This window comes from Mytilus californianus, unplaced genomic scaffold (assembly GCF_021869535.1).
Source record: "Mytilus californianus isolate M0D057914Y unplaced genomic scaffold, xbMytCali1.0.p SCAF_7, whole genome shotgun sequence".
Lineage (NCBI taxonomy): Eukaryota > Metazoa > Mollusca > Bivalvia > Mytilida > Mytilidae > Mytilus > Mytilus californianus.
In genome coordinates this window covers 96,099,859-96,121,366 of record NW_026262723.1, presented here as the reverse complement: position 1 = coordinate 96,121,366, position 21,508 = coordinate 96,099,859, and the positions used below count along the sequence as shown (strand labels likewise).

At 30.9% G+C, this 21,508-nt stretch overlaps 1 protein-coding gene across 2 annotated transcripts in view; it reads left to right on the top strand.

The window, feature by feature from the left end:
• LOC127708858 (short-chain dehydrogenase/reductase family 42E member 1-like) overlaps positions 1 to 21,508 on the top strand; it is a 90,182-nt gene that overhangs the window by 21,937 nt on the left and 46,737 nt on the right. For both annotated transcript variants that reach the window (XM_052214026.1, XM_052214025.1), the window contains exons 4-5: positions 3,657 to 3,714; positions 15,071 to 15,186. In XM_052214026.1, the coding sequence (XP_052069986.1) occupies positions 3,657 to 3,714; positions 15,071 to 15,186 (174 nt within the window). The remainder of the gene's footprint in view (positions 1 to 3,656; positions 3,715 to 15,070; positions 15,187 to 21,508) is intronic.

Below are 21,508 nucleotides of genomic sequence, written 5' to 3'. Positions count from 1 at the left end.
TTATTATATCTAACATATTAATGTGATCTTAGATACATCCTGAGGGGGCCTTGGCAGTCAAGTGATCTCAGTAGTTCAACTACTATATCTAGCATGTCAACACTGAGGTTGTGAGTTCAAACCCACATGTGACAGGTGCCTTTGACTTTGTCAGTTTTCCTGTCGAAGGTCATGGTTCTCTCTGGGCATTCCAGCTTCCTCCACCAATAAAAACTGACCATTAGTAGCTAATAGTGCTGAAAGAGGTGTTAAGCACCAACAATCAATCAATCATCAGGCAAGAGACCTAAATTATTGTTTTTTTTATTTCATATACTAAAATTAACTTTCAGGATTTTTTTTGTTACTTGGCTGTCAATGATGGTTAACATCCTCTTCAGTTGTTTCAAGATCCAGCATAGGTGGAACATTTTATAAGTAAGATAAGAATCTCAATGTTTTATCTTAGTGTAACTTAAATACAACAGGATTAATGGCATTACACATAAAGTAGTTATTTCTTTCTTCTTTGAGGAGATAATTGAATTACGTCAATAAGATGATGCATTGAATGTGTGCAGTCAATTATAAATGTGTTGAAAGAAGCACAACTCTAATTAAACAAGCAAATTTATTGCAGTGTATATGTATCATTTTGATTCTGTTAGATCACATAGAATCCAGAAAATCTGCAATTAATATCAATGTCATAAAAGAACAAGAAAATAAAATAATGGTTTTGAATTCGGAAATAAATTTTATAAAATGAATGTTTGATTTTTTTTTGGGAGATGACACACAATAAACGAAATGAAATTTTAGCTGTATTAAATTGTAGCTTGAAAATAATGAATTGTATGAGAGTTGAAATAAAGTCAGCTGGGAACTTCCTATGAATTCATAACTATTATTGAGCTTCATCTTTATGTAGCAATAAAATGGTGAAAATTGAATCCAAACAATGAATATGTAATATTGAAAAGTGAAATGTTGGTATCTGAATGACTTTTGTTGGAAATTGGATCATTGAAGCATCATCATGATTGTATTTCAGAATATAATATTTGTGCACCAGGTTATGTTAAACATATGCTGTACAATCCATGACATTTATATTGGATGTTATTGATTCTAACAGCACTATTTATTTCTAGAAATCTTCCGCTCTTTTATAGTAACTGTTGGATGACTACAAAAGTTAGGCATTCTGAAGACATCCACTTTTTCTAAGGCCTAAAACAAAAACCTGTTTTTTTGCTAACATTCTGAAAAAAGGGTTGGTAACATTGGTAAATAAAATATTTTTTCAAAAGGTTTTGACTGGTTAAGGATGTACTTAGGTCAGGTTAAGGAATTTTTGTCATTTGTTCGGACTCCTTGGTTTTTTTCCTATGATACAGGGTAAAATATTTTGCCCCATAACACCCATTTTTCTTTTCATGTAAGACTTCAATAGCTAATAAAAGGTCATTTACCAAAATTTAAGCAGATTCTAGATTTCTTTTCTTTCGATTTGAGACCCAAATAATACCAATGCAAATATAAGGTAAAAGTCCAAGTCAGCCTTTTCCCCGCCATTTTTTAAAAATTAAATATCTCGAAAAGGAGCTCCATAACCTATCAGTATTTTAAGCTTATTTTGTTTCTTAACCAATGCTCTTCTGACTTATAGTATCAATTTTAAATTCTAATTTTTTTTAATTTCACCTAAAACAGGAGAAACAATCTTGACTTTAAAACAGCTTGTTCAAAAATGGCAAAAAAATATTTAAGGTAGGCACTAAAAAGAAGAAGAAAAAACTAGATACATTGAAATGTTTATTTTATAAGGCTTGCAATATTCAAATTTCCTACTAGCATAAAAATAAGAATATGTGGTTTTATTGTCGATGAGACAACTCTCCACCTGGAACCAAACGATTTGAACATATTGGGTTCATGGACACTTTTGATATTGTAATGAATGCGTTAATTATTCCATGATCAGATATTGTATTTACTGCAATGTGCTAAAACCTTCATTGATATTTTCATTATGTAATTATTTTATAACTTTGTAATTGTTTATTTTATCTTAATGAGAATTTATTTATTTGACATTTGGATTATATTGCATCAGCTTCAGCCATTTCACACTGTTTTATAAATGACATAACAAAACAATTAATATTACATAACAGCATTGAAATATGAAAGATAAATAATGTAATTAACTTACCTGTATATGTTTAAATATCAACATAGCAATTAAAAGCAGGAAATTTTACCCATTTTCAGCAATTTCAAACCAGTAGTCAATAAATTCATCTAAGTTTTGTCACAAATGAGACTTCTTTTCTTCATTAATTTCAAAACAGATATTAATGTTTATATCAAATTATGATCTATTTATGATATTTCATCTTTTATTTGGAGGTTACAGCCTCATTGAACAGATTATTGCCGAGTATTATGATTGCATTCATATGTTTTGAAAGTAGGAAGTGCGTGGACTTGTTACTAAAACTGCTTGCCAATGTATATTTCAATTGTTCTGATTACGTTTCATTGTTGATCCTTTAGGCAATCTAATTTTTAGAGTCATCGCATCAATGCCAAAAGTAGCATACAAATTTGTTTTTCTGTTGGAAGCTGTCTAGAATGTAGCTATATATGAATAGATGGAATATATAATTTTGATCGACCTATTTGGTCACAGAATGAGGATAAAAGAATTTTTTCACTCACATCAATCATTCCATAATGAAATATTATCATATTCATTAAGGTTTTCTGTATATAGATATTCTTTTTTATCTCCAGATATTATTTCTTATTACTCTTCCTATTGTTAGGAAATTGATAAAATTCCTTTTGATATATAGTAAGATTAAATATCTTAATTATAAAGAAAATCTATGTACTCATGCATGAAAACATGCTATTAATCTTATTTCTGTCAGATAGAAGGCTGTGAAAAAAAATTATGTAGGATTTGAAAAGCTCAGCTCTAAATATCATTTACTGTCAGTTAAAATAGTATTGTTGGGTTTGTGTTGCTCAGTCTTTAGTTTTCCGTATACTGTTTTGTAGTCTGTCTTGTTCAGAATCTGTTGTTTTTCTTTTTGACCTTGATATTGGTTATTTTCAACTTAGATTTTTTGATTGTCCCATTGGTATCTTCTGCCTGCTTTTGTTTAAAGGATTGAGCTGTGTAACTAAGTGAAAAAGGGCTATCAGAAAGTTCAAGCACAAATTATGTTTTTCAAGACTAATTCTATCAATGTGATTTGAATGGCACTATTTTGTTCAAGCTTATGGTTGGGTGAACTTCTGCTGTTAAAATTAAGGGTGACATACAGAAGGTGAAAAGCAGGGGTAAAAATATTCAAGTAAATATAATGCTTGGTCCATGTTAAAATCCCAAACAAACCATCTATAAACATAAGTTCTTTTGGATTATATCAGTAATCATCAGCTGTAAATACCAAATATAAGTATTCAGTATTTATTGGTAATCAAAATTCATTACCATAAAGTTGTTATGACTTGTAACTTTCCACACTCCATTTCTTGACATTGACAAACATCTTGTCTATATCCAAGAACTTTTGACATCCACAAATATCATGGAACTACTGGAGTGACAGAAAATTTGCATTTTTTCATCATGTTTTATCAATTCTTATATTTTTCAGTTGAACAAAAAATTAATTGAAGCTGTGAATATTGGAGGAACAGAAAATGTAATAAAAGGTAAGGATAAATCAATGGGAATACAATTTATCAACCAGTCTGACAGATAACTAGTCTGTATCATACAACAGGGGCAAAACATCATGTCATGGATCTAAATGTTATGTTTCCTTTTTTTTAGCTTCTATAAAAAAAATACAAGCATGTTTATAGACTGGACACTTTTACTCTGTTTTTAAGGCTGTATATAGTACCCTGCAGATATTTTGTATAGGACACTTGCCTATTTTTATAAGGCTGTATAGTGACCTGCAGATGTTTGTATAGTACACCTACCTACTTTGTCAGTCTGTATAATGACCTGCAGATGTTTTGTATAGGACACTTGCCTATTTTTATAAGGCTGTATAGTGACCTTCAGATGTTTGCAAAGGACACTTACCTACTTTGTTAGGCTGTATAGTGACCTGCAGATGTTTTGTATAGGACATTTGCATATTTTTGTAAGGCTGTATAATGACATGTGGATGTTTTGTATAGGACACTTTCCTATTTTTATAAGGCTGTATAGTGACCTGCAGATGTTTTGTATAGGACACTTGCCTATTTTTTAAGGCTGTATAGTGACCTGCAGATGTTTGGTATAGGACACTTATCTATTTTTTAAGGCTATATAGTGACCTGTAGATGTTTGGTATAGGACATTTGCCTATTTCATAAGGCTGTAAAGTGACCAACATATATTTTGTATAGGACACTTGCCTTTTTTTTAAGGCTGTATAGTACCTGCAGTCGATATTGTTTGGTTGTTTTCCTATTGACATTTACTACAAATCTATTATATAATTGAAGTTATATCTTTTTCTGTCAAACAACTGTCGGATAGGTCTATAATTCTTAACAGTTTTTCATCAATTTGTCAAAAATTTGGTCTATTTTTTCAAAGGAGCTAGTGTGTTGAATCCGTTTTTTTTTCAGAATTTTTTGCTGAATATTCTGACAAATGCTATGAACACTTCAAATGTTTGAAGTTTTCTTAGATTTGCTATAAAGTGGAAAAAGTTTTTGAGCATTAGTCAATTATTTTTTTTTTGTCCCCTACTGATGAAGTCGAAGGGGACTTTAGGTTTGCACTCCGTCCATCTGTCCGTCTGTCAGTCTGTCCTTCTGTCTGTCCGTCCGTCTGTCCATCCGTCAGTCCGGCAAATCAGCTTTCCACACTTTTTTTCTTCGTTCTGGAAGATATTGATTTGATATTTGGTATATAGTTTAAACATGACAAGTTATAGATCAAGTTCGAATTTTGTTCCGGTCTGATGATTTAGTCCAGAGTTATGGACCATAACTCTGGACCATATCTAATGTTAGAGTACTATGTTAAACCATATTTCTGTACAAAGGGAGATAACTCATTTTTTTTAAAAGATTCTTTGTTAAATTATTTGAAGAATTTTTTGGCAGTTTTGTTTGTTATTTAGTATAAACTAATTTTCTGAATGCTATATATATATAAAAAAAAATTATGAAGAGAAATCCTTTAATTAGATAATAATCTATTTTTATTAATGTATATATTTCAATACATTCCATTGTGTAGATAAAAGTTGTTGACAATTTATAGATAAGTTACAAATCTATATTAGTTTGTGACAAATGAAAGAAAAAATATTTGGAGCTATTAATTATATTTGATTATAATTTGAAAATAGATATACACTGATCATATCTAATTTTAAAGAACTATTAATCATATCTAATGTTTTTTTTCATCATGCTTATAAGATATTGATTGATAATTGGTATATAGTTTTATTATGACAAGTTACTGATCAAGTTCAAATTTTTTGTGTTTTGATCTAATAATTTTGTGCAGAGTTATGGTCCTTGGACTTGAAAAATTTACTCATATAATCAGTTTTCCACACTGTTTTTAGTCATGCTTGAAGATATTGACATGATATTTACTTTTTGTTTACACCATGACAAGTTATAGAACAAGTTAGCATTTTGTTCCAGTATCATGAATTTTTACCCGGTAGGGGACTATGTATTGCCATGCAATACTCTCAGAATGCTTGTTTATAAGTAAAGTTACATACACAGAATTTGCCTTTAGCAGCCATTTAGAATTTTGATATAGCCTACACTCGGATAATAAAATTGGAATGTCAGTAGCTAAGAGATCTAGGTGACCTACTTATACAGAGTACCTCAGACTATCTTAGCTATATGTGTGGGGAAAGTAAGCCATTTTTTTTTTAATTTGAAAAATAAACAAGGCAATTTTTCATATGTTTTACAATAACTCAAGTATTTTTTTCAGAAATCCTATTGAGATTTTACACTGTTATGTTCATTCAATTTATAGTATTAGAATTTTCCATGTTCACTCATATTAAACTGACCAGGAGCAAAAATATTAAACAAATTACTAACAAATATGTGGTTTATACTGTAAAGAGTATGTAACTTCTGTAAAATCAGAAATTATTGTGTGCATTTATTATTGCAATTTTTGAAGAATGGACAAAAATGTGAGATTATTTCTTGCGATTTCAGGAAAATCTCCATACAGAGTTATGTATCAGATATCAGAATGCTAGTTCTTATTAGTTCCCTACTGACAAAGTCAAAGGGGACTTTAGGTTTGCACTCTGTCAGTTTGTCTGTCTGTCCGTCAGTCTGGCAAATCAGTTTTCCACACTTTTTTTCTTCGTCCTTGAAGATATTGATTTGATATTTGGTGTATTGTTTTATTATGACAAGTTACAGATCAATTTTGAATTTTGTTCCGGTCTAATGATTTTGTGCAGAGTTATGGTTCTTGGAATTAGAAAAGTCACTCAAATAATCAGTTTTCCTCACTTTTTTTCGTCATGCTTGAAAATATTGATTTGATAATTGGTATATACTTTTATCATGACAAGTTACAGATCAACTTCGAATTTTGTTCCGGACTGATGATTTTGTGCAGAGTTATGGTCCTTGGACATAGAAAATTCACTTAAATAATCAGTTTTCCACAGTTTTTTTCATCATGCTTGAAGATATTGACTTGATATTTGTTATATAGTTAACACCATGACAAGTTATAGATCAAGTTGGCATTTTGTTCCAGTACAATGAATTTTTAATAGGTAGGGGACTATGTATTGCCATGCAGAATGCTTGTTATTGTGGTAATCACCAAGTTGCATTATTCACACTAATAAAAACCTCGCCATAATTTCTGAATTTTCAGTAATCATTGGCTTCAAAAGACTGTTTCCAAATATTTTTAATAAATTTAACACCAATATTGTTTCATTTAAAGAACATTTCAAAGCAAAAAAGTAAGGTATCTTGTTTTTTCTATTAGATTTTAAATAATGAATTTGCATTTAGATCAAAGTGATGTGAACATATTTGCACAAATCATTGTCATTAATAAATACGTTATTTTGGAATATTTATATCTATTTTATAACTATTTTTTATAATAAAATACACCTGTTTAATGGGTAAATTATATTTACTTTTGAATTCTATTATCCTAATTATATCATTTAATGCAATATATGTTGTTCCTCTGATTAAATCATGAATTTTTGTAATCTAGAAAAGTAGAAAAGTGATAACCAAATGTTTAAATGTTTTACTGCTACATTTTTCTCAATCAAAAGTATATAATAAGTCTGTATTTCACCAAGTTGTTTTTGTCTTAGGTTATAATAAATACTGAGAATTATAAGGATCAAGTACATTTTTTCATGAGAAACTTATCATGAGTAATAGGTAACTATATTTGTCCATGGTTATTAGGTGATATGTCTATTTTCAGGATTTACCTTTTTAACTCACCTGGTCCTATGGGACAGGTGAGCTGTTGCAATCATTTGGCTGAGGTTGTCCATCATTTTCGTTGTCCATTGTTGTAACATTTAAGAAAATCTTTTATTCTGAAACCACTCAACCAATTTCAAAGAAACTTAGGCTGAATGATCCTTAGGGTATCTGGTATAAATTTATGTCTTTTGTTCCTGCCAATTGACCAAAATGGCCACCATTGCTAAGAATAGAACATACATTGTATTTAATGTTTCAATTTCTTGAAACAATGATGTATATGTAGATTGAAAAAATCTTACAGGGCAAAAATTATCTTTCCTGGCCCTATGGACCAAGTGAGCTTTTATCATCACTTGTCGTCCGTACTCCGTTGTCGTCTTCTGTCGTCCGTCGTCGTCCATTAACTTTTACAAAAATCTTCTTCTCTGAAACTACTGGACCAAATTTAATCAAACTTGGCCACAATCATCATTGGGGTATCTAGTTTAAAAAAAATTTCCGAAGACCCGGCCTTCCAACCAAGATGGCCACCATGGCTAAAAATAGACAAACGGTTTTCAATTTATAATCATTTGAAAATTTAAAAAATAATGTGTCTATCACAAACGGTTTAACAGGTACTTTGAGGGGCAAAAAGAAAGGAGGGTTTTACTATAGAACCCTATGGGATTTCATTTTTTAAAATTTTCAAATGATTATTAATTGAAAACCGTTTGTGATAGACACAATCTTTATAATTGAAAATGTTCTAAATGATAAAGCACATTAAATGAAACAAAAGTTTAGTCCTCTGGGGTTATCCCCACCCCCTGCCATTTGAGAAAGTTTTAATATCTTGTAAATGGTCGAGATCCCCACCCCTAAACCATACATATTCTTGTTCGTCATGTCTCGAACATTTGAATGATGTATAGGGTCAGTCCCCAGGGGTTTCCCCCACCCCACATGTTCTAATATCTTGTAAATGGTCGAGATCCCCACCCCTTAACCATATATATTCCTGTTCGTCATGTCTCGAAGATTTGAATGATGTATAGGGTCAGTCCCCAGGGGTTCCCCCCACCCCCAATGTTCTAATATCTTGTAAATGGTCCAGATCCACACCCCTTAACAATATATATATATGTAGGACTCTGAACCGCGATGGTACTCCGAACCGCGATGGTCACGCTGAAGTGCGATGGTCCACGCTGAAGTGCGTTGGTTAACACGCTGAAGTGCGATGGTGACATTGTGACGCTAACTTGTTGTTAAATACGCTGAAGTGCGTTTGTGGGTTCGCTGAAGTGCGATGTTCTAACTGTGACGTTGTGTATACTAGCTAAATGCGATGGTCTGAAGTTAAAACCCCATTTAATGTGGCGGTGTAGTGGTTAGCGTGCAAATTCGCATTTGGAAGATCGGATTTTATTTCTGGTCGGGTAAAACCAAAAACTTTAATTTTTAATTTGCTAATTATTCGCTTAGCACACAACAGTATGGAGTCCGATACTGAACTGACAAATAGACTGGATGGCTCAGATTAAGAATAACAGATTCGAGTTGGGAGGACATGTCTTTATATTGAGTGTTCAAGTGCGATAAAAAAAAAAACGAGTTCAGCGCGGCAGTCTATAGTACTAACTAAGTAGGATCCATCTAATTTTATCAAATATACTAGTAACTTGTTCTTTGTCAAGTCATAGCTAAGAAATTGCTCACAACACTCATTCATCCATTTATATGATATCAACAGTTTTTAAGAAATAAAAACCACCATGTACATTTATGCTTGACTCATATGAGACGTGACGCATATTCTGTCAAAAGCTTGAGAATAATCTGCTTCTCCGTTGAGCAGCAGAAATTGAGAAGTACACCAAGTTGGGACCATTCAGGTTTATTTTGGTCTAACCAATTGCAGAAGATTAATACTGTAAACACAATAAAATTACTAAGATTGCATGTTTTTTTACAAAGCAGGATTCATCTCAAGAATAAAACAAAATTATCGCTACTTGATATAACGAAAACATTGCTAATAATTTATTTTATTTTATCATTAGATTGTTCACACAAAATCATGTGATGTATACTTGAAGAGAAGTCAAAATTAATATTAAGATCAAGATGTTTTATTTGTCGTACAAATCGTTTGCGGCATACATTATACATGTTTCCGAACACTGGTTAGTCCATCTGAAGACCAAGATCATCTTTTAGCAGCCTTGTTCCCCATGGTTTGCTGTCTGATTTAGTTTTACATATTTTTGTAATCTCCACCTCTAATGATCAAAACTGTTCGGGACTTGAATCGTTCGTTTCATTCTGTTTCCTTTGCACACATGAAACCTTCATCTACAAATCTTATCCTCCTGCCTGTGAATCCATTTAGTTTAATAACTATTTAAAAACGTCACAATATCCAAACGTCATGCAAAACCATCGCACTTCAGCGAAAGGACCATAGCACTTCGGCGTAGACCATCGCACTTCAGCGTCCCCATCGCACCTCCGAGTCCTACATATATATTCTGGATTGTCATGCCAAGATATTTGAATGATATACAGGGTCAGTCCCCAGGCATCAATAATGCATATAACTTTACTGGACCAAACCAATTTTCACTGGACTTTGCCCAATGTCAGGCAACCCTGGGAATGACGATTATGGGAGCTTTGTTTGGGAGACTTTGTAACAGCATCCTGTTACAATCATTTCTTGTTTAAAAAATGTGTCCGATGACCCCGCCTTCCAACCAACATGGCCGACATGGCCGACATGGCTAAAGATAGAACATAGGGGTAAAATGCAGATTTTGGCTGATATCTCTGAAACTAAAGCATTTAGAGCAACATGACAGGGGTAAAAATGTTCATCAGGTTAAGATCTATCTGCCCTGAAATTTTCAGACAAATCAGACAACCTGTAGTTGGGTTACTGCCCCTGAATTGGTAATTTTAAGGAAATTTTTCAGTTTTTGGTTATTATCTTCAATATTATTATAGATAGAGATAAACTGTAAAGAGCAATAATATTCATCAAAGTAAGATCTACAAATAAGTCAACATGACCAAAATGTTCAATTGACCCCTTAAGGAGTAATGCCCTTTATAGTAAATTTTTAACAATTTTTTTGTAAATTTTTGTAATCTTTTTTTACAAAAATCTTCTCCTGGAAACTACAGAGACAAATTTAACCAAACTTGGCCACAATCATCATTAGGGTATCTAGTTTACAAAATGTGTCTGATAACACCGCCTACCAACCAACATGGCTAAAAATAGAACATAGGGGTAAAATGCAAGTTTTGTCTATTATTTTTTGAAACGCTATATTTTAAATAGAGAAAATCTGAAAGGAGAAAAAACATTCAGAATAATGAGCTCTAAAAATTGTCCATATACATCAAAACTGTTAGACAAATTCTTATAGGAGTTATTGCCCATAAATGACAAATTTTACCATTTTTTTTTTTCATTTTTGCCTATTACCATGAAAACTATGATATTTAGAGAGAAACATTTGTTTTCCGTTATGCCTTATATGATTTAAATAATAAAAGATAAAAAAACACTTTAAATCACAAAAATGATCAGCAAGGGAAGATCTATTAAAAAGTCAAATTTTGCCGATATAGTTAGTAAACTGTCAACTCTTCACAGGAGTGATTGCCCTTAAATGAGGAATTTTTTTTACCCACTTTTATGTTTTGAGCAAAAACTAAAGAAGAAAGAGAGAAACTAAACAGACTAAAAGATCAGTAATACAAGATCAACAAAATAGAGATTTTTGTTATGAAATCTATTCTCGTCTACAGTGTTGGAGAGTGTCCTTTGTTTGATATGCACATAGACCAAGGTGAGCGACACAGGCTCTTTAGAGCCTCTAGTTTTTGCCTATTATCTTGAAAATATAGTTATACACGTGCAGAAACTGTAATATTAAAATGAACAGCTATACAATATCTACAAAAAAAAGCCTTTTTGACCTCTCCTGAATGGATTATTATTGCCCAGAAATGGCATATTTGACTTATTGTAGTGGTTTTGCTTATTATGTAGAAAATTGAATAATTACACACAGTTAACAGCAAAAATAACACAATTAATATATAGATCTACAAAAATTTCAATGTTACCAAAACCATCAGACAACTATATTACAAGTAGCTGTTGCCTTTACATGACAAGTGTTTTGACATAATTTAGAGTTTTCACATATTATCTTGAAAACTATAATAGAAAGACAGAAACTTTAGCAAAATGATCTGTATTACACATTATCGCTATTTATTCCTATCAGGATAAGTTCTAAAATGGTTATTTTTGAAATCTCAAGAAGAGATTTTATATGAATTTATAGGGTTGAATATACTTACCATGAAATTACATTTATTAATATAAATGTAATTTCATGGTAAGTATATTTAACCAAATTCATATAAAATTACACAACTTTTCAAACCAGTTGAGGCTATCTGGGGCCATGTTCAAACAATATTTTGTGCATAAAACTTTTCATAGACATGTTTAATCCATCGTAAACACATCAAACAAAGCATTTTCAATGACTTTAATTTGTCTTTTAAAAATTGCTTCTTAAACTATCAAAATTTTAAAATGTTCTCTTTCCAATCTTTTTCATCCTTCAGATCATTGCTGATGACCTTTGTTTTTCTCCACTTGACTCAACAGGAATTTGTCTAAGTAACTGTTTTTCCCGGATTGGACTAAATAGCGATAAGGTGTATACAAGATCTACAAAATGCATATTTATAAAAATAATACTACTGTTTTAAATTAACTACTTTTTTACTTTTTTCCTTTCAAGATGATGTAATTAAATTAATATTGTCCTCTTGGATGAAATTTTGTAAACATATATGCATAAAAATAGATATAGGATATAAAATTTCTGTGGAACAGCAAACTAGAAAAGTGTATGCTTTTGGTTGCATTGAAATCAAATACATTTGTAAAGAATATAATGCAAAAATTATTCATTCACTGCCAGGGGCAATTAGTGTTTTTGATCAAAATGTTCCTCTTCCTTCTCATACCATTCTATGTATTCAGTTTCTTTCCAGTATGAAGTATTGAAAATCTTCTGGGATTTGTTTTCGTCAGCTGTATGTCATGTGGGAGTTTTATGAACACAGTTAATCTACTCTGATACCTTAAGTGTAGAGGAAACTTGACATGAAATGCAATTGATAGAATATACTTGGGAGAACAATACAATTTTATCATTCAAAAACACAATTGCTGTAATCATTTTCAATTTAAAGGCAGAATATTAATAATTTTAATGGCAGTTTCTTGTCAAAAAGCAATTATATTTTTGTGGTAATACCTCATATTTTTCATAAAGTCCCTATATGTTGTCAAATAACCTTTAGGCTGATATGATATTTTCATTTTATTTTATAGAACTTGTATCATCCACCATCAGTTGACTTTACATAGGGTTTGAAAGGAAATTACAGAACCAAATATAGAAATTGTAATTGATAGGAAATATGTTGTTGTTTTAATATAACCAAGTCTGTATGATGGACACTTATTATGACATTTCTTTCCCCTTACATAACAAAAACACATTAGTTTCCTGTTATTTGGAAGCACCTATTTGTATTTCATTATAAAGGCAGACTTTTCTCCTACTATTCTGGTTATAATGTTTTTCCAGTAATGAACCAATCAAAAATCGGGAAAACTTATCAAAGATACCAGGCTTATAATTTAGTACTCCAGACGTGCATTTCTTCTACTTGCATCCTTGTCTATCACAAAGCATTGAAAATAAATGCAATGAAACATCAGTTAAGTTACCCAGTGTAAATACATCCTGGAATGAGAGATAAATGCTTTTTCCCATGCAAGTAAAAACTATTAAGCAATATTTAGATGGGCAGATAAATTTAAAACAGTCTCATGACCTTTATGATATTCAAAAATATAACTTAATAGTCGTGTTTCTGTATTTTTCTTTTTAAATTTTTTCATTTTTATGGTTACATAAACTTTTCATTTTTTACACTTGATGTTATTATTTTGAAAAAAAAACACTGCTGGAAATTTTCCAGAATATCATGGAATGGAGACTGATGGGTTTAAAAGATATCCAGAAATACCAGAGAAATTGTATGAAATGTCTATGCAATTATTACATTTACCAAAATTATGCAACAAATCAAGAGGAGGGATCAAGAAAGGAGAGACCAATTGTCACGTTCATTATAGATATCCATAATTTTCCTATCATTGTAACGTACAGTCATTTCTTGCAAAAACCACTTCTTCAAAAATATTACTGCTACATTATCAAAAAGATAAAATCACAGCATAAAAGTGTATTAAATTGTATGAAATATATCATACAGCCTACACCATAGAGAAAGAAATGAGATTATTATCAAAATAATACTATTTTTATTTCTGCAATAATACAATGAAAGTCAGCAGTGATTACACTTCAATACTCAGGAGCTTATTATCTGGGATATAAATTTAGCAATCTTACGTAATACCTTTGTAATGTATGAAACTTTCTGATGATAACCCTTTGATCTATTGTTTCTGGTATTTGTTGTTTGATGGTGTACTTGTTATATCCTCCATTTGATCTGATAACTTTTTGATGGAGGTGGGGAAAAACTAATTTCCAGAGATATAGAATAAAAAATGTGGAATATATAACTTCCATTAAAATTTCCACAACAAAGTATTATATTGGACATCCAAGGTTGAACTTATAACCTGCAAAAATTAATGCTATATGAGTAAATGTTGAAATCAAATTTAGACTCTTTCTGTCGCTCACTTCAAAATAGTTTTGTGAGTTTATAACAAAGTTTTTAGGAACAGGTTATAACATCATTGTAATTATTTGTGTATAAATCAAGACCAAACAACAGCCTATTTTGTATTCATATGAATTAATGCTTGGGAACAGATTGCTCTGATAGTTACTTGTCCTGAATTTTTGTTGAATATATAGGACATTCCTTAAAACAGAAGCTCAAGGATTTGCCAATCCCTCTTGTGTCTCCACATTGTGGATTAAACTGATTTGAATTTCTAAAATTTTTATCTGAAATACAATATGTTGACCTCTGTAGATAACATTTGGTTTTTTGTTGGGTTGATGTACCCAGAACTCATTTTATTTTTACATTTTTCATTGGATGCTTTGAATGTATAGTCTACCCAGAATTATTATCGCCTGGTATTTTCTCATTGTTTTAGACTTCAGCTATTAGTATGGGGGTTTTCACATTTTGAACTCATCATCTGAATGAGATACACAAAAGTCATGTACATTGCAGATTGGCAGGAATGTTGTAGATGCTTTAACAGAATTATGCTTATAACTTTTATTTTATCAGTTCAGATTCAAATTCCATTAATTTTGGAGCCTAAACAAATTTAAATGACCATTTTTTTCCCCCGTTTTTTTTTTTTATGGCCCCCTTCCAATCTTCCCTCTTTCTTTTTTCTTAAGCATTTTACTAAAAATATGCATTGAAAGGACCTTTATAAATGATACACAAATCAAACATAGATACTAATCATACCAATGTTTATTTATTTGGTATTTTGTAGCATGCATGAAAAATAAAATCACCAGACTTGTATATACTAGTACCTACAATGTTATATTTGGTGGACAGGAGATCAAAGATGGAGATGACAGCTTACCTTACTTACCTCTAGATCAGGTAATATTTACTGAATCATTACTGTAGTTACTTCCAGACCAGGTAACAATCATACTTATGCTTACCTGATTTACATATAGACCAAATAATAATATTAAAATGTGTCTTCTATGCCTGGTACCTTATTTTAGATTACTGTAGTAACCTTAAGAACTTAAAGCTTACCTAAATTTACATGAGATCAAGTATATGTTAGCTACATTTCACCCCTCGAAAAGACATTGTCATTGGCTTTGTATCAGTTGACAATGTTTTCTAGGGGTAACAATCTGCTCTATCACCCTCTCAGCTATGTGTTATTTAAATAATGTGACGCTTCATCTTCTCACTTAATTTAGTGAAGATTACTTTATATACCCTAAGATAGGGATGATTAATGTGATGCTCAATATAATGTTACCTATTGAAGATTACATCACTCACTCTAAGACCAGGTAACTGACTTAGCTCAATATAATGTTACCTACTGAAGATTACATCACTCACTTTAAGACCTGGTAAGTGACTTAGCTCGAAATAATGTTACCTACTGAAGATTACATCACTCACTTTAAGACCAGGTAACTGACTTAGCTCAATATAATGTTACCTACTGAAGATTACATCACTCACTTTAAGACCTGGTAACTGACTTAGCTCAATATAATGTTACCTACTGAAGATTACATCACTCACTTTAAGACCTGGTAACTGACTTAGCTCAATATAATGTTACCTACTGAAGATGACATCACTCACTTTAAGACCAGGTAACTGACTTAACTCAATATAATGTTACCTACTGAAGATTACATCACTCACTTTAAGACCTGGTATCTGACTTAGCTCAATATAATGTTACCTACTGAAGATTACATCACTCACTTTAAGGCCAAATAACTGACTGAAAAATTACATAACTTACTTTAAGGTCAGATAATGAAAGCTAAAATACAGTCACAAAAACATGGTGAAACACAAAAGCTTAAAAACAAATAAAATAAATGCTATATAACAGAAAATGTATGAAACAAGAAAGGTCATCGCTGTAATGATCAATCTTTGTTTATAATGTTGTATACAGATGAACTTGTTTTCATCCAACTAGAATCAATGTACATGCTAGCATTTTGCATACCACTGAGACTGTGACATTTGGAAACAAAGTGAACATTTATTTTTTTCTAATTGACTAGTGATATTGTAATCCAAATCAAAAGTATCCCATGGTTTAACATTGTATTTTAAAAATACATATCAGAACATTTACATGGCTTGTCAAGATAATAAAACAACTCAGTTCAAAATTTTTAAATCTTTGGCAGTATCTTGCTGAGGGAAATGATGTCTTATTATCCCAGCTTCACTAGTTGTATAGAGTAAGGATTTATATTTGGAAGTTATTTTAGTAACCGACATATTTTTTGTTTTCCTGAAAGTTTTTACCTGGAAAAAAAGAAATTGATATATAAGATCTTTTTTTTTTATTGAATTTATGACAAAAATGCAAATTATAAATTTGGTGTCTTTTGACTGAAGAATTTTGTTTTCAAAATGAATTAAGATGTAGTTTTTAAGAAATGTTATATTGAAAATCTTTATGAGTTGAAGTAAGCTATCATGAAATAACTACCTATTTTGTAAAGAAGATATTGGTAATTCTGAAAACTAAGATATACTTATGGAACATGATGGACATTCTCAGAGAGGATTGTCGCTTATTCAAAAGTTATTTTGATATGCATTAGAGTCTGTCACTTTTTAATGTGAAAACTTGCATACATCAATCTGAACATTTTTACCACTTGAAAATTACCTTTTTTGCTGAATTTTCATGCAAAACAAGTTGTACAAAAGTCTGTATAAATTAACATTGACAAGTTTTATTATTATGTGTTGTATAAAACCAATTTAACCAAGACTGTAGGAACTAAGGAATAGATGAATATGGGATCAAACCTCAATATGAAATGTTGATGTAGCAAGGCTAATGAAATTGCTAAGTTTTAAGAAATAGTAAGGCTAGTAATTTTAAATTTTCTGTACATCCCTTGCATTGTTCTATTTTTATTGTAATAACATAAAGGATTCAATTGACAAAGTGAATTGTTTATAGAAATCTTGGATATGGACCACATTCATATTAAATGGAATAAGGTCAAAAATTGTATGTTGTTGATAATCTAACTCAATTGTATTTTCTTTCATTCTTGTCTGTTTTGTGTGCTTAACCTCCACTTTCTGTTTTTATAAATGGCATCACATTTCCTATTCATTTAGAAAATGGAATGTGCATGTTTCTGTCTTTAGTTTTGTTTATCTTAATTTCTCAGTTGTCATGTTTGAACGACAGGTCGTTGGAACTTTGTCTATAGAGAACTGTGTTTTGCTTTTGAATGGATCTTATAATTATTGGAAAATTCACCAAATTTTGTAATTGAAAAAAACAAAACTATTGATTATGTTTCATACAAAATAGAAACTCAATATTTTTCATAAATATTTCAAATATGTTATGGCATATTATGAAATATTGAAAGGTAATGTTATATTTTGATTATGACTGATTGCATTTTTTACAGGAGTATTATTTTGTTTATTGCACTATTTGCATACATTTAATGATTTTCAATAAATGGAGAACACTAGAATTTAGATCTGACAGAAAAGAAGGTATATGATGTAGTAATTTATGACACAAAATCCTAACACATACTTAACAGAACCAAAAGTAAATGAACAATGTTTGATTGCTGTTCTTCATCTTATAATCACAATTCGGCCTTTGATATATAGCAATGGCTAACACATCACTGCAAATTCCAGATGGCTCCTAGCACTGATTTGAAGATGCATGAAATATTTGCCACTTAACAGTCAGCCAAAAACCATCAACCAATTAATAAACAATGCCTATCTGAATGACTGAAGCAATAGAAATAGCTCCATATCACTATATGTTACACTACAGGTATACCAAATATGTTTAAATTGGGTTTTGTCTCAGGTGCTATGGTTGTCCCCCAATTTGAGACTTAGGTATGCTTATCCACTAACAGCAGCTCTTTGCATAAAGCTTTATATTTCAGAAGGTAGATCACCAGGATACTACAGAAGCAGTATGTTCTAAGTTTTAATGGGCACATCTGTTCCTCATGCAGATACTTTAAGCAATAGGTCAAATATATTTTGTTTATGGAGTGATTGTAAGGTGTACATGTCCATCTGGCAGGGTTCATATGACCTTGACCTTATTTCCATGGATCTTGCTAATGTTAATAGATATAAGAAGATGTGGTATGAGTGCCAATGAGACAACTCTCCATCCAAGTCACAATTTGTAAAAGTAAACCATTATAGGTCAAAGTACGGTCCTCAACAGGGAGCCTTGGCTCACACCGAACAGCAAGCTATATAGGGCCCCAAAAATGACTTGTGTAAAACCATTCAAATGAGAAAACCAACGGTCTAATCTATATAAAAAACGAGAAACGAGAAACACTTATCAAGCACATCAACAAACGACAACTACTGAACATCAGATTCCTGACTTAGGACAGGTGTTAAGTTCATATGATATCTGTAGTAAAATCTTTAGCGTACAGACTTTCAGCATAAAATTCAATATGATCAGTAATGGCTGTATTCAATTTGACTGTGGCCTAAAATTATACAAATGATTTTATAAATGTTAACTTGCTTTGCATGTATTTTTTGTTTAAATGGAGTCGTGCCTAATCGAATTATTTGAAACAAGAGTCTTTTAAGGGCATACATTACAGAAAAGATCTCTTGCTGATGCACTATCCAAATATGTAAAGAAAAATATGCCTTCATGACTTACTTTTTGACATATTTCAGTTTGAAATTTGCATGTTTTATGTTAAAACACAAAATTTCATTTTTCAATACTTTTTTTTACCAGAAAATTATACAACTTTGAATTTCATCCATTTTTTTGTAAAGTGTTCCTTCATTTACAGGCCTTTAAAAAAGTCCTAAGATGAACACCGAATGTGGTGAAATATTTGTGAAATTATACAATTATTTGAAATAAAAAGACGTAGACATTTTTCTCAACAACAGAAATATAGAAAAAAATTCTACTGTTGATATTTTCTTACAATTTTAGTATCACACTCCTGCAGTAGCACATAGTCAATTGCAAAGTAAAAAATTCAGGACTATGTGCTCATTTTTTAGCTAGAAATAAAAAACCTAGTTTATTTTAATGCTGGAGATCCAATTTTCCCTTTTTTGTTGCTAAATCACATTGCAGTGTATTCTTAATGCAACATTGTTGTGCAGCTATTCCAGCTGTACACCAAACTGCTATACAGATTACTGTCATATACCACTTTTTTGATGATATAAAATTAAACAATCTTCATTTGCCTCTTATTTTATGCCCCTGCAGTAGCTTAATTCACTTGCTCAAATAAACAATATGTTCATTTTCCTTTGCAAATACTTTCAAATTCACTTTACTGATTTGATGACATAAGTGATTTTTCTGTAAATTTTAGATGATGATCATTAGCAACATTACCAAAAAAAACGCGTTGAATTTGGATGCATTATTATCTGTTCTTGCTACTGTATTGTATGCCATTGATAAAGTGACATGCAACAAATACAAAAAGAAAATACAAATATAAACTGAAACAAATTTGAGAATAGATCATTAATTTTTCCAATAAACTACTGGAATTTAATGTGGTTGATAAAGTTTGAAAGCTTGACATATTGATGAATTTCCCACTTCTCCTTTTATTCATGTAGGCCAATAAATCACAACTATTCCTGTGATATTACAATACAATTTTCTTCTAAAACAATTTTGATCTACATTTTATTCTATAGAGATTTCTGTAAAGTGTTGTATTTGTCATGATTAGGAACTTTTTTTTATGAATAATACTTCCAATACATCCCTTTTATGCTTCATAGTGAGTAGTTCTTTTATATATGGATTACCTTTACCTATATTTTATGCTTGAGGTCCTTGGTTAAACTTTTGCACTGAAGACAAAATTTCAGAGACTTCATAGTTTCTGGGGTAAGGACCAAACAAGGCAGTCATTATGAGACATTTAAATGCTACAGTTCTAAACACAATTCCTGAACATTTAGGTCACCATAACTAACATTTCATCTTTCAACAACTTGGGGTATAATTCACATATATGGCTTTGTTATAGACATTCAAAGTGGTATATCTATATTTAACTACACTAAATTCTGACTGTGTCATAAACACAGTTCTTATGATCATTAAAACTATCATTTGCTCCTCTTGAGATATGCATTTAGGTCCAAACTTTATTTTTTTAGTTTTTCTCTCAGGGTCAACATCAGTATTGTATACGCATCATCTAATTTTAGAAAATAAGAAAATTTGTAAACTTATATGGTCAACTGTGGACATGAGAATTTTTTTCAGATGAATGTTTTCTACTAAATATATGGAGCAATTTATTACAGAAATTTTTGGGTTTTTTGTTTATTGACATTCTGTCAGTTTTCATCAAGTTTAGTTTTCATGTTTCTTAATTTCCTTAATAAAAATGATATTATTTCGCCATTTAGTCAGAATGTTCAAAATGGCTGCCTTGTCCTAGACAACAGTAAGTGAAGCAGATACCACATGAATACATCACCAGTTATCACAGTCTGAACTTTTGTAAATGACTCAATTTAAATGACAAGAAAGTCATTTGACTGCATAAGGGCATTGTTATTTATAAAATATTGTATGAAAGAGTAGTAAAGAGTGATCATGGTTCGTTAGTTATATTAGTTGATTGTCAAGTCATGTGTTATCTGGTTTGTAATTAAATTATAACAGGATGAGTAACTCTTCATTCTGCAATAAAGACGAAGCTTATGCATAACTTTCAAATGTTCTTCTTTTATTAAATTGTTTGCTAGAAACTATTTTTATAGATGTATTTTTTTCCCTGAATTAAGCGATTTGCTTGCATTTCAAAGACAGCAATATATTCCCCACTTGTCTTTACTTTTCTCTAAGTGCAAGTTGCATGATTGAAAGTTTGATATAAAATTGTCATACATCTTTATCTCAAAGGCATATAGCAATATAGTCCACACTTGTCTTTACATTTTTATCTCAAAGGCATATAGTCATTATAGCAATATAGTCCACAGTTGTCTTTGAATCTTTATCTCAAAGACATATAGTCATTATAGCAATATAGTCCACACTTGTCTTTACATCTTTATCTCAAAGGCATATAGTCATTATAGAAATATAGTCCACACTTGTCTTTGAATCTTTATCTCAAAGACATAGCAATATAGTCCACACTTGTCTTTACTTTTC